The 17,649-nt window shown below is 39.9% G+C and overlaps 1 protein-coding gene across 2 annotated transcripts in view; it reads right to left on the bottom strand.

Moving 5' to 3' along the window:
* Positions 1 to 226: 226 nt before the first annotated feature.
* The window catches only part of DCAF5 (DDB1 and CUL4 associated factor 5), a 62,393-nt gene continuing 44,970 nt past the window's right edge, over positions 227 to 17,649 (bottom strand). For both annotated transcript variants that reach the window (XM_072337481.1, XM_072337482.1), the window contains exons 7-9: positions 17,518 to 17,584; positions 8,237 to 8,364; positions 227 to 2,294 (exon numbers count right to left, since the gene is read on the bottom strand). In XM_072337481.1, coding sequence (XP_072193582.1) covers positions 486 to 2,294; positions 8,237 to 8,364; positions 17,518 to 17,584 — 2,004 coding nt within the window. In that variant the 3' untranslated portion in view covers positions 227 to 485. The remainder of the gene's footprint in view (positions 2,295 to 8,236; positions 8,365 to 17,517; positions 17,585 to 17,649) is intronic.

The raw sequence follows: 17,649 nt of genomic DNA on the forward strand, positions 1-17,649 counted from the left end.
GAAGTAGAATAAAGAGGTCAGAAAGCTTTATTCCTTGTTTTCCTCAACAGGAAACACACCCCAAGCTACCACCAATGTGATCTAACTCGATCACTCTTCAGACTGTAACGTGTAAGAAGTGTCAGAATGGAAAAATTCCTTCTAAGAAGAACAATTAAAACTTAAAGCAGTCATCGTGGTTGGCTGGTTGAACAAAAGACACATGTTCACACAAGAATAATTCAGTCAACCGTCTTAATAAGGATTTACTTTAAACAGAACCTTGTATGGGTACACTAGACTCAGTCTCATTAAGGAGTAAGTCGGATTTTTATACAGCATGAACCATTGGCAATCTAAAACAGACCCACTGAAGAATGAAATGGAGAATCAAACGCAATGTTTCAGATCCAAGCTCTATGTGCCTTTAATACTTTCCTTTTTCTTTCTTTCTTTTTTTTTTTTTTTTTTGATAGAGTGCACACTACGACAGACATTTGCATTTATCATGTTTTTAACTTCTTTTCTAAGGATGATTTCTCTGAATCTGCATCTTCCAGCTCCGCTCTGTGTCTTTTCAGTCCTCCACGAGACTGAGCGCTCTCACTGCCTGCAGGATGCAAGTCAGAAGTATCCTCTCTTGTGCTCGCACTGTAGCTGTTGGAGTCCATTTCAGACAAGCAGCAGTCTTTGTGCAAGGGCACACCCATTTGTTCAAGGTTGCCATTATCAGCATTTGAGTGCGCCTGTAGTCCTTGAATCACAGCCTCCTGTTCTCCAAAACTCTGTCCATTGCTGAAGCATGAAGGGCGAAGATGCAAGTGGCCGTTATTGTGGTTAACGCAGGAAGCGTCGAGGCTCCTCTCCTCACCGTCATCAGTCTGGTTTCTGGAGCAGTGACCTGACAAGCTGCAGATGGCAACAGCGGAGAACGGAGGGACCAGTGAGTGATGGCTTGACGCTGGTTGACAGTTCTGACTATTTTTCTGTTCCACAAGTCCTGCAGTCTGAATGCAAGCTTCTTCAGTACAACTATTTAGCCCTTTGCAGTTAGCTTTTCCATTGAGCTTTTTAGTCTCAAAAGAACGCTCCGCACCTCCGCTGGTAGTGTCTTCAGATGCATTTTCTTGACCTTCCATCCGCCGCTGATTGTCACATTCATGACTTTGACCATTACTAGAATTTTCTATCAAACCGCATTCTTTTAAAGTTTCTTTGTTGTGGCTTTCAGTAGAAAGAACAGGGGAACCTTGAGAAACTGCTGAACTCAAGTTCCTAGCATCTTCCTTACTTAGTGCGTGTGCTGTACTGTGCCTTCCACTAGTTCCTGGTTTCCCTTCATCATTCACCGCATCTCCTCTGGAGGATTCGCCATCTTTATTAGCTGAATACGATATGTAAGAATAATGCAGCCATTTGTAGGCTTTATAAATCTTTCTCTCCACTGATTCACTGTCCGAACAAGGAGAGGTCCTTTCTTTGAGAACTTCTTTGTTGGCTGAATTCCTTTCCGGCGAAGACGCTGGAGAAGAAGAAAGATCATCTACTTTGATCTGAGGGTAATCATATATATCCTCACCTATGTAGGGGGTCACATTCTCTGTGTTAGTACTAGTCCTTTCCTCCTTTTGCACCTTCTGTCGGCGTCTCAGCGCATTGCGTTGTCTCATAGACGTACGTCGTTCATTCAGTTCCTCTTCATCTTCTGTACTGCTGCTGCTGCTGGAACTGCTAGATTCGTTCTCCTCGGGACTCGGGGATCGCGGCCTTGGGAAGAGGTCTGTGTCCAATTCTGCCTCACAGGTATTGTCATCAGAGTCAGACTCATTGGAGAGGGCCAGCAGACGTTTATCCTGATACTTCCTCAGTGCTGAGAGCCTCTGCTGACGGGAAGCCATGTCTTCTCTGCCCGAGGGGGATTCAGCTGATCTTAAGGCCCTTAAGTTGTAGGCAGTTTCTGCAGACTCTTCAGCCACATGTGGTGGGGAGTGATGCAAAGAGGCGGAGGACTCCGACTCGCTGTAAGCAGAGCGTTCGCTTACTCCCGCGTGGAGCTGCAGGATGGTGCTCTCACTGAGGTCACTGTCCGAGTCAGAACTCCAGCCCTCAATCTCACGGCGTACCAAGGAGTCAAAAAAGGCCATCATCCGTGGGTCCTCCTGGACCGACTGGTTGGCATAATCATGCGACAAACCACTACCACTGTTCAACACAAGACTGATGTACTCTTCATGTGTGTAGAGGCAACGTGAATCATCCTCAATTCTACCATCTAGATCCCCCGTGCAATCAGGCTGCTTATACGGACTCCAGATCTGTAACAGAAAATAAAAAGCAAAACACATGGCTCTGAATTCATAAACTACTGAAGCACCTGAAATAGGGCAGTACAGCAAACACTACGAACAACTGCAAGTTGCTGAATTTCTACTATTGTTGCTAATGTTTACCCTTTAAACCCCTGCTGGCAAGTATTCCAGAGGTGTTTTCTTCCTTCGCAAATTTGTTTTTCCTGCATCTAATGCACCCATCCAGAAACCTCACTGCATCTACCATTTCAATACTTTAGCATGTAATAATTTCTCCCAAATTGCAGGACTCTATTTTTATGTGATAGGTGATGCTTACTCACTAACTGTAAGAATAGTTTGTTGCCTACAATATAGTGTTAGCACTAATGAAGGCACTTGTTTCCCAGGAAACTAGAGTTGCTTATGCCAGTGATGTAGAACAACACTTCATCCAGCTCCACAGTCAGACACACCTGATAAACAGGCAGGGTGCTGAATACACGGAGGCAGAAAGTTGGCTTGCACTACTCCCTTTAGAGAACAGTTGTGAAGGGAAGAAAGCCTCCAGCAGCTTCTCAAGATGCAGCAGCAGCAGGTTTAGTGGGGAAAGGTAAAGAGGAGTTTTAACGAAAGCTACTGTTGAAGTGGGCAGAGGTAGTAAGGTTGCAAAATGAAATGATTTCACCTATATCAGCAACCTTGACTGATCCTCCTCTCAGTGTTCAGAGTGTCAAGGAAAAAAGAAGAATATTTCTGACCCAAGAGAAAATCCATCAACATCCTTAAGAAGATGCTAATCTAAAGCCAACACTATAATGGTTCTTCTTACATTTCTCAGTTTTATTCATAGATTCAGGGCAATATGATAAAAACACTCATTTGGACAACTACTACCACCCTTCCTCTAGATCACTGCTCAACTGACCACAACAGTGCAGGCGTAGCTTATCCACAAAACTGCCTTAAAGTTCTGATAAAATATCTGATTTCAGTCACGCTTTGGTTTTCACCTTGCTAACAAATTCAGGACAAACCTTCCTGTGCCTGCTGTCTACATTAGGTTGGTATTCTGGAATAGAGCTTGGCAAAAAAGTCCATATCTTTTCCCAATAGAAATCAGAAAACTTTTGTTTCGAGAAGAAAAAAAACACTAACAAAAACAGTATTTTGCTTCTGTAAATGGGATAATCACCCTCATTTTAAAGATGCACAGTTAACATTTGCAACATATATCAGCATGACAAGCACTCTAAAAGATGCCACGAGGCTGCCAGTAATTCTGTATCCACAGCTGTTCAATAGTGAACAGCAAGACCTAATACCTTTAGTATAAAATAAACAAAATAATCTTGTAGCCAATTATTCAGCGCAGTCAAATTTAGGAGGCAAAGGTAATCTGTATTTTAAAATTCTCCCCAACTCAGCCATTTCAGCAAGTAAATGGGACCCCTTTTTGTATTTAGGAAACACGTGCCTTCTTGTAAAGCACAGACAGGCATTTTCCTTCCTCAAATAGACAGACCTAATGGTACTAGACTGATCACTAGGTTTCATAAAACGATTGCTCTGAATAAGTTTTGCCATCCAATTCAGCATCATTAAAAAAAGTAGTATTTGAAGTGAACATAGAGATTTCACATCCTTGTTATTACCACCAGATCTTCCTCCTCACTCAACAAGCATCAGAAAAGATAAATCTAAATACTGAAAAGACATATATAAAAACAAGAGTCCACAGCAGGGCTTTTCCCTCCTCTCAAGAGGCAGTATATAAAAAAAAGAGAAGTCATGGAATTCAGGATTTGTCCCCATGAATGCCTTTTCTTACAGGATCAGATGCCACTGGAGATCCAGCTCCCTGCTGAATAGACATTTTGCAGTGAGAGATCAGAAGGACCTTCCGGAGTCCCAGAAAGACTTCAGGCTAAGCATCTTGCCTCAGCAAAACTGGGAAGCCTTTAAATTGACAGCAACTTGTCCAAAGCTCTCTATGGTACCTGAAATGTGCTTCTTTGTAAGTGGAACCTTCTTCTTATCCCCTGACTGATGCCACATCAGAGAAGAATGTGAAGAAGTGAGAAAAAAATCAGTTGGCAGATCATCCCACTGAAGCAACTATCTTATCAAGAAGTTCTTCCCTTGTCAGAGGATTAAGGAGCTGAACATTAGTCACCGATGCCCCAAGTACAGATACAAAAATAGGAACAATAACAGAAACAGAGTATGAAACTAGTTCTCTACTTTGACAGAGATGCTTCAGAAAGCATCTTTTAACTTCTTTAATTCTGTGGTGGCAAAACCCCAAATTTTAAAAGAAGTAGTTACGTTGTTAGCATGAGAACAATTAAACCCAGCTATACTAGATTATCTGATTAGGCAAAGGCAGTTAGATACTGTGACATTCATCTGTCACCATAGCAACAAGGGCAGATAGACTTTGCTATCTCTGACATACTGATGATTGTTAAACAAATGGGTCCTGTAACACTTGTCCTCAAAACTACTGTTACAAAGTATTCTGTTTCCAACACAAAACAGTATCTATTGCTAAAAATCCATATAGCTTTATCCATTTTATCTTTTCTGGAACTGTCTTCTAACTTCATAGTTCCCTGTGGCCCACCTCTAAGCCCCACATATTACAGGGAATGTCTCATTTATTCCTTCTGTAATGAAATTCATTTTTCTGCCAGCACATCCCAGTGTCTTACACCAAGCTGAGGAAAAAAGAGGTATTTTCTTCCTATTTTGTGTTGCTTAGCCATAGTAATAAATGCTTGCTGCAAGGTGTTAATTTTAGTACACAGCTGTGCTTTCTCACACTGTGTTTCTGAGGTTCAGGTCTCTGAAATGGAGGACAATGAACAATTCAGCTGGGTCGATGTGTCCAAAACACATCTGGAGTCAAGGCTTAATTCTCCTTTATTAATGAGTTTCTGAATCTCATTTTAGGTTTCTGAAGTCTCATTTGAACATATACACACTCCAGATGAACCACTGTATTCTCATTACTGGCAGAAATCAAATCTTAAGCTACTGAGTTAATTATATTCCTGCAGGTGCCTTAAAACAAGATTAAAATAAAGCAAAAACCATTACCAAAAAGGTCAAAATCATTCTTGTGAATACTATCAATTTCAGTGAGGCTAGGCTTGAGATGAATTTGTATCTCATTTGCAATCAGCATTAAAATAGCAAGTGTGTTGGCAGAAGCGCACGGCATTATTGAATGGCTTGTCTGTATCATGCCTTGATGCTGGTGCTATCAGTTCTTCACTTCTACAAGTACTAAAATTAGGCCAACTAGTCTAAAAATTTAGGGCTCAGACAAACCAACCACTTGCATCCACATTCTAATTCATCACAGTTTCTAAAACAGAGGGAATGGAAGAATTAGAGAATCACTATGAAGTTCTCTTAAGATTTAATTCCAGGGATTTTTAGAAGACACCTGAAGGGCAGACACTTCTGAAGGAGTTGATTAAAACAAAGACATATTAGCTGCAGTTTCTATGTATGGCTCTTCCTCTCATCTTCTCCACTTCTAGAGGCAAGCACTTGAAGCATCTGTGCGGGGGAAAGACAGCCATACACAGGAAGGACTTGTGTGCTCAGCTGCTTTCAATGCAGTAAATAGCACTGGTTGTAGTAAACTTCTTCCACTGCTCATCCAGTTGCCTTTCTCAGGTGTTCAATTCATCACTTCCTTCACCTTCCTGCCAGTCACCACCACCTTAACTCATTTATTTTCCCCTCTCAAGTGTTCTCCTTTCTCCCTCACTCCTCAATCCATCCACATTTTGCAGTCACACTTTCCTCTGCTCCCTCAAGGTCCTCCTCCTCAGCCTGCTCCTGCATTACTGTGCCAGGCAGACCCAGCAGCCTCTCAGAACTGCTGGCGCCATTTTTCCTGTTTTTCTTCCACAGAATCACAGAATGTCAGAGATTGGAAGGGACCTCAAAAGATCACCTAGTCCAAAGCCCCTGCCAAAGCAGAAACACCTAACTCGGTCATCTAGATTTTCCCTATTGCTAGTGGCTGATACCATCCTATAATCTATCTGTAGAAGGAGCTGAAATGGAGAAGAAACCAGCAGCACCCAGCCACCTACAAAATGCTGTTTACTAAGACAATGCTGTAAGCAGTAAAGTCTCGTCTGATCCACATGACAGGAGCCTTAAAACAATCTGATCACCAAAGAGGGCACAAAATACACCAAAGGGTAAGAAGTTCTGCCTCCATCAAACTTCATACACCTTTCCCTTAACTTTTCTCTAGTTTACATTGTCCAAGGAGTTGAGTTGCTCAAGGCAGCCACGCAAGTTCCATTGCTCACACTGTGACAGAACAGGCATTCCCCTTTAAGGAGGCATTCAAGCAGAGATGCCTTTCAAAGAGTTACACAACCTGTGACAGGATTCTCAGTCAAACTGGCCTTTTAATCACAAGGCAAAAAAATAAAAAAGCAACAAAGCAAAGCAAAAAAAAAAAAAATACAAAAAAACAAGCAGCAAAAACAAAGCCCTGGCAGAAGTACACAAAAGCAGCACAGGGGATGTTTATACCAATGCTAATCCAATAGTCTAAGCACACTCATGCAGGAAGGATCCACAGGGTGAAGGGTCAGCAGATCTAAAAATCCAAAAGAAAGGCTTCAGGCTGCATGAATCAAGTTCCCAAAGCAAATAAATTCCTCTGGCCAAACTGCTTTTAAACAGTGGCAGATCGACTGCTTGGAAATGGAAAGGTCAGTGAGCTGCTACACTTATTCAGTGCACTTTTATTCAGAGCCCATATTCGGTAGATTTATGATCAAGATATTTGCATACAAATCTAGAAAAGCAGACTAAAGTGCCCAGTAGAAGACAGAGAAGATGAACTAGGATCAGATACCAAAGGCTGTAAAACAAGTGGTGTAGCAGTCAGTGGGCCACAGTCCTAAGGAATCAGGGACAGTTCTGGTCTGTATGTTGCAGATCATTCCTTCTCAGGACAAGTTCATCCCATCAACTTGTAGCCGACTAAAGAATTTGTTATTATTGAGATGTAAACCACCTCATTTATAGCCGTATGCAGGAAAGATCTTTATGAAAACACTCAACAAATGTGTAAAGCAGCACTGGTTATAATGCTACTTAAAAATAAAGCATCCTGGTTTCTTTCCTATCACTGACAGACAAATAATTTATATAATTTCTATAGCATAATCTCTAGAGCAGCAGAATGCAAAGTGCATTACTGTATCATAATCCCCTGTCTCTCCACCTTCAACCTCTACTGTCAAAAACAAAAAAGGAAAAAATCTGCCTTGCTCCCACACTATTGGCTGTCTTTCTCCAAGGAAAAAAGAAACATCCAGAGCCTAACAGACTTTGCCATCTCTTTGCATTTCATATAACAAGACAAGCTTTCTAAAAATACAGTAAGTTGTTGTATCATTCACAGAACATACACAGTGTCTGGAAGCCACAGAACTTTATTGTTGAAGTGATCTAGTGCAGAGGTGTGCACAAAAATTACAGGTGTCCCTGAAGCAGCAGCTGGACTAAGTTCAGGCTATGCTAAGGCTCAACTATACCACTCAGAGAGAGTGCATTACATTTTCCACACACAGTACCAGAAGTATTAAAAGATCACGTATTGTGGCTGTGACCAAACTTTGTATGGTACTTCAGAAACAAAGAATGAAGCTGGGAAAAAGAAGTTCTTTTTTGAGGTACAAACTCATGAAATCCTGATCTCTTACCTCTAAAACCTTCAAAACTGAAGAGTGGTTTTAAGTCGAAAAAAACGCAATAAAACATTCACATTATCTTAACCAGGCAAATGAGACATACCACCTTAGAAAAGAACATAATGAGAAGACGGGGGGGGTGGGGAAAAGAATTATCTGAAGGATTTGAGCAAAACATAACACTTCTTTCTGAATTAGTACAAGAACATGTTTACTGACAACTAATCTTACCTTTATAATCTTTTCAACACCAGAGGAACAGATCATGTAAGTGTGAGGATTAAACCGGACTTGGTTTACAATTGACCGATGACCTTTCAATACCATAAAGGCACCATTGACAACCCTGCCAATGCCACCTAGGGGAAATACAAAAACAACCAAAATTAATAATTACATGTCCATATTGCTTTCATTTATAATCATACAAAGCCATTATATTTGACAATGTGCTTCAGCTTTCTGCAATACTTAAGGCCCGTCCTGGCTGCAGAATTCCAATTTTATGAGTAATACCCCTATGAAAAGCTGCAAGTTTGATGAAAGGCATCCTTCCTGTAAATTAGGACTTGGAAGTTAGCTTTAGTTCAGCCATCTAAACAAACAATAAAGGTTTCTGACCCAACATGACAAGTGTATGAATAAGAACAGCATACGTACTTTATGAAACCATACTGCCTAAGGCATGACACTACTCAACTTGTGAATGCGAAGCAGAGACAATAAAAGAAATTGATTTTGTAATAGCTGTATTTTTTTTATATTAGCAATTCACTGCATTCATAACTGACCCTTGTCCAATGGATAAGAGTTTAGGGGTATCAATTTTAGGACTACTAGCCTGAATTACCACATTACAGCTAGACCTTTCTATTTCTTAGGTTACATAAATGACAAAGAACTGGAGCTTACATCCATCTCCTCCTTTCATCTTAGAGGTACCCCTGCCTTCCACTCATAACAATACTCAAAATATCAGACTGATGAGTATGAACTGGGATAAGGATTCAGAAATGAGGAGTCACCCAACACCTAATAATCTCAGATCTGTCTGCAAACAGAAAACTTTCCAAAAGCTGTAAAGATCTATTTGCTCAGATCATTTTTTGCAGATCAAACTGCAGTATCATCACGCTTCAAGACAGAAAGATAACATACCTGAAAAGGAAAGAGAGATGAAGAGAGATGATGATCAAGTCAAAAACAAAACAAATAAAACTTGATGCATCAACTCTGTCTACAAAATAAAGGCTGATTTAAAATTCAAGTAGCTGGAAAGCAAGATGATTCCAGTTAACATCAAGATGCATTCACCAGAATTGCCCTGAGACTGAGCTACCTGCAATAGTTCATTAAATGTTATCTTGGGCTCTTTTAATTTTCTTTTCCTTTCTTTCAGATTCCTCACAACCTTTCATTCCACTCATCCCAACAGACGTTCATGACCACATTTGTGGCTGATGGCAAGTTGCCCTACTCCCACAGCATTCTTTCCAGACAAATCATAGTTGTCAATCCAATTGCATCTATCAAGCCAACTGTACATGGTTACATTAAGTCCAGTTCTCAATGTGTTTATCTTGACCTAGCAGACAAACGTTCCAGGAAAGAAGGCCTTGGGACCAAAGAGACAATTTGCTCAAGAAATGTTTCCAAACCTGTAAGTAATGCTGAAAATAAGTTTTAATCAACCATGGACTCTAAGCTGCCTGAATTCAGCAGGAAACAACAAATACACCCAATGAGACACTTACAGAAAATTCAGAAGTTAGAGGAACAATGAGCAAAGAAAGAACCATAACAGAAATGAAATACAAATTTAGGGCATCCTTAACTTGGACTGCATTTCTAAGTTAGTCATTGGCCTCTTGTGGAACCATCAAGCGCTGTGAATTGACCCATGATTATTTACCTAGTAGGACAGTATTAGCAGTTATTTAATGTCAGAACTGTCCTCTGAAACTTCAAATGTTTATGAAGAGCACTGGATGAAGAGTACACAGCATGCCACATCTAGAACACGGCTCTCCTTGGGCCTTTTTCCACATTCAATCAGTGTGACTGAACTCCAAAGCTTTCTGCTTTTAGTACTGAAGTTCCCTAAATTAAAGATGATTCCTTTCAAGCTGTTAATAGTAAAATCAGATACAGCACAGTCCTAGAACATGCTTCACTCCTTTTAGAGTGAACTCAATTGAACTTCTCCACAAAGCCCCTTAAAACAACTAACTGCCAATTACAGGAAAAGTCCCCATGAGCTTTGTGATTAGTGGAATCACAAAGCTTAGCAGTCTGCCTTTTCCAGTAGTCTGAAAGGTTTCAATTATTTAAAATACAAAGCACTGACTCCAGCAAGGCCCCAGTAATCTTTGTGCTGAATGTAAGAGACTGCCCCAGCACCTCATTTTGGAGAATTCCTTTGCCTGATGCTCTACCAACTCCTACAAACCTCAGTGATATCTCTAAGTCACTGCTTAATGCAAAGCTGCCTTCTCTTTCCTCTCAGTGGACCCTCCGAATTATAGTAGCTCAGAGGAGCTGATAGCCTATTACATGAGTATCTCTGTGGCCGACAAGCTCATGTTCAAACTTGTCTGGAATGCCCCTGGTCTCTCAAATAGTCCAGGCTCAGCAGAGACTGAGCTGCAGCCATTCATCTTCTAGCCATCCCACACTGTGAGTACGGCCAGCTTATGTCAGCTGGCAAAAGTAAATAAATAAATGGAAAATAAAATGCATCTGAATGTTGAGGTTGGCCACTCAAATTCCTGATGCCACCTTCCAATATCATAGTATATTCAGAGCTGGAAAAGACCCATAAGGATCATCAAATACAATTCCCAGCTTCCCACAGAACCATCTAAAATGCAAAACACACTCCTGAGAGTATTAGTTCAGATGCTCCTGTCTATCCATGCTGCAAAGCAACATCTCAATTGCTTTCAAGCCGTCATGTGAATCAGGCTGGTTAAAGTGGTGCAACAACCAGAACAGCATTAATGAAATTGGTGCTGCTGTCTTCACTTTAAAATGGTGTTTTTACTTGGCTGGTTTCACTTCTACTATCCCAACAAATCTCAGCTTTTGTTTTTGAAGTTTGTTGGGGGTGGAGCAAGGGTTAGTTTCTAAATTTAGTGGCATGCACAGGTCCTGCAGCCAGGTTAGCATGACAGCTTTTATATCCTTAGTTACACGTTTGTATATGCAGTATTTATGCAGAAGCCATAGATATAGCTGACGTGTTGTTATTAATAATTTATTTACTTTAAAATTCTTCACAGGCTGATTATTCATGCAGATTTTAGAACATTTTAACTTCCTAACCACTGGGAGCGGGGATGGAAATACAGGAGCTGGTCTGGCAATACTTCCCAAGAATTGCTATGCTTAAAGACAATTTTGACTAGTTATTTAGTGTTCTAGCTCAGCTAGTCGATGCTTTTTTGTTTTTATGTGATGCACAAAGCAAAACATCAAGGAAATCCCTCTTTTCCTACACCACATAAGTCGACACTCTGAAGCAATACAAAGTCTCAAGAAATTCTCTAAATAATATCCTATTGTGCTATTTGACCAGCCGGAACAAACCACTTGTTGAAGATTAAATTTGAAGCATACATCTTTAAATGTACATTTTTAAAAGCTCCTTCTTCTACACACGTTTGACAAGATGGTGGTAACGCCAAGGCATATCTACATGCTACAATATAGACGGAAACAGTAGTACAATGCCTTGAAATCAGTGGGTATGTTCTAAGTTATCAAAGGGATTACATATTGACTTGCTTTATTATTTGTGTTTTAAATTTTATGCTAATGAAACTCTAATAATTTATGCAGCTTTGCATATTTATGAAAATGAGCTGATGCTCTCAGTTTAAGAAACATGCTTGATGGTACACACCAACTAATTAAAAACAAACAACAAGCACACACTAGTGAAACGAGTGAGAGCAAGCTATGTGGGCAGCAACCTGACTCCCCATGCCTAAGATTCACAATGCACAGCAGTATTTAAACCAAATAAACAATTGAAGAAACTACTTGGAGAATAAGAAAAAGAGAGAAGTGAATATTACAAAGAGCACCCTAGTGCAGAAATCCCCTAAGAACGTGAAACAGTCTTTACAGTAATGGAAGCTGCTATGCTACAAATATTTTTAACAATTCAAAGCACTGGAGAATTTTCTGGGATAAGGAACAATCTTCACTGTAACAGAGGAATTAAATGACCTCATTAAAAAGAAGTCCTTTCTATCTAGGACACTGCAAAAGCAGCCCTGCTGGTTGTTCATATAAGGTAGAAAGATGCTCCATAGAGTAATGCATAACTTCATACACGCCTTGTGAATTACTCAAAGCGCTGAAAGCTTCTGAGAAAAACCAGCTGCTGCCAGTGTGCCACAGCATGCCATTTGACTGTAGTACTTGGCACTACAGTAAAAATCTAACTTAAAAATAATTTGGTTTTCATTAATAACAATACAGGACACATTTAGACCATAGGCCGCAACCCCACATTTGAATCCTATGAGGTCACGATGTGCTCATGGGAGAGAGCAACAGCACTGCTGCATGCTGAAGAACTTTGACATTGCTTCACGTTCTTGCACCAGCCAAACAAACAAACAAATATTCCCAGCGTACAAGACCTCTGCCATTGGAGCAGCTGATTATGCTTATAGCCCTTAAAAAGTCCCTGGTCACTTGCAAACCCCCCATTTTGTTTTGTACAGTCATGCCAGCAGATGGCTTTGCTCCTCAGACCTGTCTGTAGTGAAGCTTAAACACAAACACTGCTGTCCTGAAAGCACAGGTTCCTGCAACATCTCCTCTAGCAGAACCAGGATCCTGATTCCATCTGTAGTAGCAACCAGAACAAACTTGAGGTTTCTCAGCAGCAGAGACAGAACTGGCTTTGGTCACACCAAAGACAGGGTGAGAACAAGGGCTAGCTGAGAACCTGTTTCAGCAAGGTCAGGGATGGTTTGGGGGAGGCACCAGGGAAGTCTGGCTTAGCACTCCTGCTGCTCCTGTAGAAAATAAAAGGCTGCATCTCTCCATAAGAAAGCAGCTCCAACACCAGCTGCAGCCTGTCACCTTCATCACCTTCCCACCACCGCTCAGGCTAGGTGAAAGGATCAGTGAAAGCACATGGAGTGGTGGGTTGGTGTCAGCCACCACCTTGGGCAGCCTGCCTTTCCAGGCAATCCCTACTGCACCTCACCTTCCAAAAGCAAAAAATAAATTAAAAAAATCACATTTAAACATCTAAAGAATACATGCAAAGCTGTAGCAGTAGAGGCTATTTTTGAACATCTGTTTTGTCCCTACTTTTGTATCAGTATCCATACCTTATCTATACCAGCTGTCCTACTGTTGTTGCTGGCAGAGACAAGCAACAGTGTGAAAGCAAAAGACAGATTTACAATAAAAACGAACCTTGGCACAACCTTCCCATTCTGATCCCTTTCCTTATCTAAGAGAGATGACTACTGTGGTTCTGCCCCACCACAGGCTTGCTGCAATCACTGCATAAATGTCCCATAGAACACTACTGTCAGCACTGACCTGAAGGAAGAAACAAACTACAGTCCTAAAAGCAAAATGATCCCAAGACCACTGCTCACAAATAAACACATTTTTATTGAAATTAAAGAAAAAAAAAAAACAAAACACAAGTTTCCGGGGTATTCTCCCCTGTGAGTGAGGTCAGAAAACTGACCCTAAGTGAGCACATACATAAAATCTCAAGAATAACAAGACATTATGAAGTAACTAATCATTTATTATTCATCTTCATCTGTCAGCCTGCAACTCAGGAAGCTGAAACCACGAGCTGTCTCCAACGAGACAGCCCTATTCAACTGTTTTTATTAAAAGATCTGTTGCTGAACTCTTCAATCTAAAGAGCAGTCTGCGTTTACAATGACCAAGAAAAAGGGAAGAAAAATTGCATCAGTTTTGCTGAAAGTTCATGCAATTAGTTTAGTAACCGTACCACAATATTGGGCCCTTTCTTGCTAGCAGTTGCAGTCAAAGACAGAATTAAAAAGAGGTCTTGAATCAGTTTGTAGTTCTGATTTAGTAAAGTTTTTTGCAAAGTCTGATAAGAGCCTGACAATGTAAACTGAAGGATTGCAGACTGCCTTTTTGCAGTCACAACTAAATATCACGCACCTCACACAGCATCTTAGAGGAGTATTTCAAAAGCAAGAGAGAAAAGCTCTGAATTACAAAGATGATTCAGAGTAACGAGTGAGGAATATAAAGCCCTACCAAGCCCTCCATTACTCCACAAGATACGCCAGGCTCTGTCTTGAACAGAGATTCTTTACCAAGAGACTATGTTTATGGGAGTCTGTTCTAATACTGCCTGAAGTGTTTGTGCTGTTTAACAAGCTTGCTGAACAGGTCACTTCTCACTTCTAGCTTGCCTTTAAGTCAGATAAATGTCATGGAAACTCAGGACTGCTTTTCTTCTACCAGGCCAATGTATATATTTTGCTAGAATCTTCGCCTCTGAAGAAAATGGAATAAGTGCTTTAAAGAGGAAGTTGGCTAACACACTTACCAAACAACTGGCAATTACTTCTGAAGCAATCGTGGATGGAGAAGGAAGTGGAATAACTAACAAAGTACTCTGTTTTTAAATAAGGACAAAAGATGATTTAAAAGCAACTCCTCTTTTGGCACTGAAAGTCCTGGCCTGTTTAAAACAACCTCAACTTGTAGAGACAGTCAGCAAGACTCTTCAACAGAAGAGCCTCCTAAGCAGCTTAGGGAATATCTTTTCCTCCTCCCCAGTTTTCACATAAATCCTGTCTTAAAAAACCAGTCTGAACAAAACCACTGGAGGAATCTCAATCTGAGGAGAACAACTCAAAGCAGCCTACTGGTATGGCAACTCTGAATTGAAATTATTTGCAAAATAATAATAATAATAAAATAAAACATAAAAAATAAAATTAAAAAAAGGCAGAAGTTGTTCAATTTTTCAGGCAAATTTACAAAGCAGGTAACTGGATTCCTCCAACATGGAATAAACTTGCAGTTGTTTGACTGGTGTGTTTCTTTCCATTCCTTATCTCTCTCTAGTAATATTGCTAACCTTTAGATAGCAAATAGTAACTACACCTGAGCATAACCAAAGGGATCTGTTTCAGAGTTGTCCCTAAGGAGAAAGTCTCTAAAAAGATTTATGCTTGAAAATAAGTTGTTTTTTTTTTTACTGATAAATGATATAGTTTAATGGAGTTGTACCATAAATATTTATAGTAACAGTGTCTTAATTCAACTGGAAAGACAGACATCACTTGGGGCACTACTTTTATATAAAACGGCGACCATCAGGACATTATATCATCCTGTCCCGTTTGTGAAATATTTAAATGAAAAACCACATTCTACCCCTTAATATTGCAGACCCAAATATGTTTGTAATCTAAGCTAGAACACGAGAATAAGGAGTGTTCCTCTGAAGCTGGAGGTTTCTAGGCTCTCCACACCTGATAGCAAGACTTCTTTTCCAAGGAGGAAGCAGAGCAAACTCTATAGATCAACTATTACGAACCACGGGATCAGATTTTGAAGAGGACATTTCATCACAATCAAAACAGGCACAACCCTTCAAGAGCTGAGTGAAGAAGAGCTTCAGCAAGACTATCGCAAGTGATTGGGGTGGGTAATGTGTTATTTGCCATGAAAACAGAATTTATGTGTCTATCAAAACAAAGCTCATGAGCCTTTTCAAATCTTCCAATAAATCTCATGTAAATCGAGCAGTTCTCTAAGACATGCAGGTTCCTACTACAAGATCTTTCAATTCCATTAGGCAAGTACTGAAGGCAATTGACATGAAGTAATTAATTTTGTAACTGAAATGTTGCAAGTTTACTGACACCCTTCCTCAAGTTACAAGAATCAGAAACAAAAAAAGCTGACTGAAACACACATGACATTGTTTTGAAGTAATTCTAGCTACTGCTCTGCAAAGATCCCAGATAAAAAGTTTGCAATCTGCAGTTATCTGGAAAAGAATATAATCGGGAGCATTACAGCCAGACAAACACAAACGTCTTAATTTAATAAATGCAGTCAGGACAAGTACAGTAACAAGCAACAAATGTCATTCTACAGCGCTCAAATGGAAATTTACTGATAAATAATATTAAAACTTATGTAACTTTTGTTTTAAAGAGAAGGCAATTCCATAATTAATAAAAGTATAACAAAACAAAAAGAGAACCAGACAAATTAAAAGCTGAGCAGAGGAAATGTTTCTACAAAACTTATAATAAAAAACACTAGGCCAAGAAACAGGCATTTTTAACAGGACCATCTTCAGAACTTCCGGACTGCAACACCAAATGTTCACTGAATAACCAATCCAAGATTCAAGTGACATTTTACTCAAAACTCTACCGGTAACCAAACCTTTAAGAAGCAAATCACCCTCTTAGCTTCAATTAAACAGTGGTGATGAATGGCCTTTCAAAACAAAACAAGACCTTTTCACTTCATCTCCAAGACAGATTGCAATTTGCTCTCACTATCGCTAGAGTACCTCAAAATCATGAAATAACACTTGGTTGTCCTTAATACCACTAAGATGTACGATTTAAATTGTGAAAGTCATTCAAAATAGAAACAGTAGATTTGCTTAGAGATTTAGTGAAAATACAACACCACTCTGACATTTTAGAGATGCTGACATTGTACAGCCCAGAGGTAATAATGGATGATGTTGTATAGGCAAACTCTACATATTACTGGATGGTATAAAATCAAGCATTGAACAAGAGCAGCGTTTGCAATGCTACTGTTACAGCCCAGGCTGTTGCTTTTCTTTACTCAACATCATCTCTCCAATTCTTTTACACAGATTTTGCTACAGTTACTTTCTTAACATGTCTGCCCCACCTTCAGAATGGTCAATAATTTCTACCAGCGACAGCAGTTCTCCACTCAGAAAGTCCAAGAGAATAACTGCTTTGTACTAGAATTCAGTGTGAGGTTTTGGGGTGGGAGGAAAGTCACAAGAGAAGACAGGTGCACTGTACAAAACAGGTCTATGTACTGGAACTGTAAGGATCAGTTTGGAAACCCAGAAACATTTTATGCTGCAAGCTTCTTCCTGGGATGAAGTTTCTTAGCAAGATGTTAAGTATTACTGGGATGAAATTTCTTAGCAAGACCTTACGTAGTTCAGTGAGCTCAGTTAAGCTTAGAAGCAAAGTTGGCAGACAGAAGGGAGAAAACACTGACTCTGCCTCCAGCCATAGCTCCTCTAGAGGATTTAGATGATAGTTACATTGGAACAGAAAGAAGAAGAAAATTACTATATCACAGATTCCCATAGCATTACCTATTACTACCCTGATAGGTTTCATTCAAATAATTCTAGAATAGTGGCTGAGTGAAAATAGCAATTATTCAAAATGCAGACTAGTATGTCAGACACATTCCTCACCCAAACCCAAATTTCTAAAATAATAATAATAAAAACTTACCTGCTTCTGGATCTGGAGGAATCCTCCACATATACAAATTGAAGTCATCAGAGCCCGAAAGAATGTACTGTTAAGAATAAAAATAAAAAGCAGTTTACCACAAGGTAACACCTGAATTAAGTTATTCTTGAT

The sequence above is a fragment of the Excalfactoria chinensis genome, chromosome 5 (genome assembly GCF_039878825.1).
Source record: "Excalfactoria chinensis isolate bCotChi1 chromosome 5, bCotChi1.hap2, whole genome shotgun sequence".
Lineage (NCBI taxonomy): Eukaryota > Metazoa > Chordata > Aves > Galliformes > Phasianidae > Excalfactoria > Excalfactoria chinensis.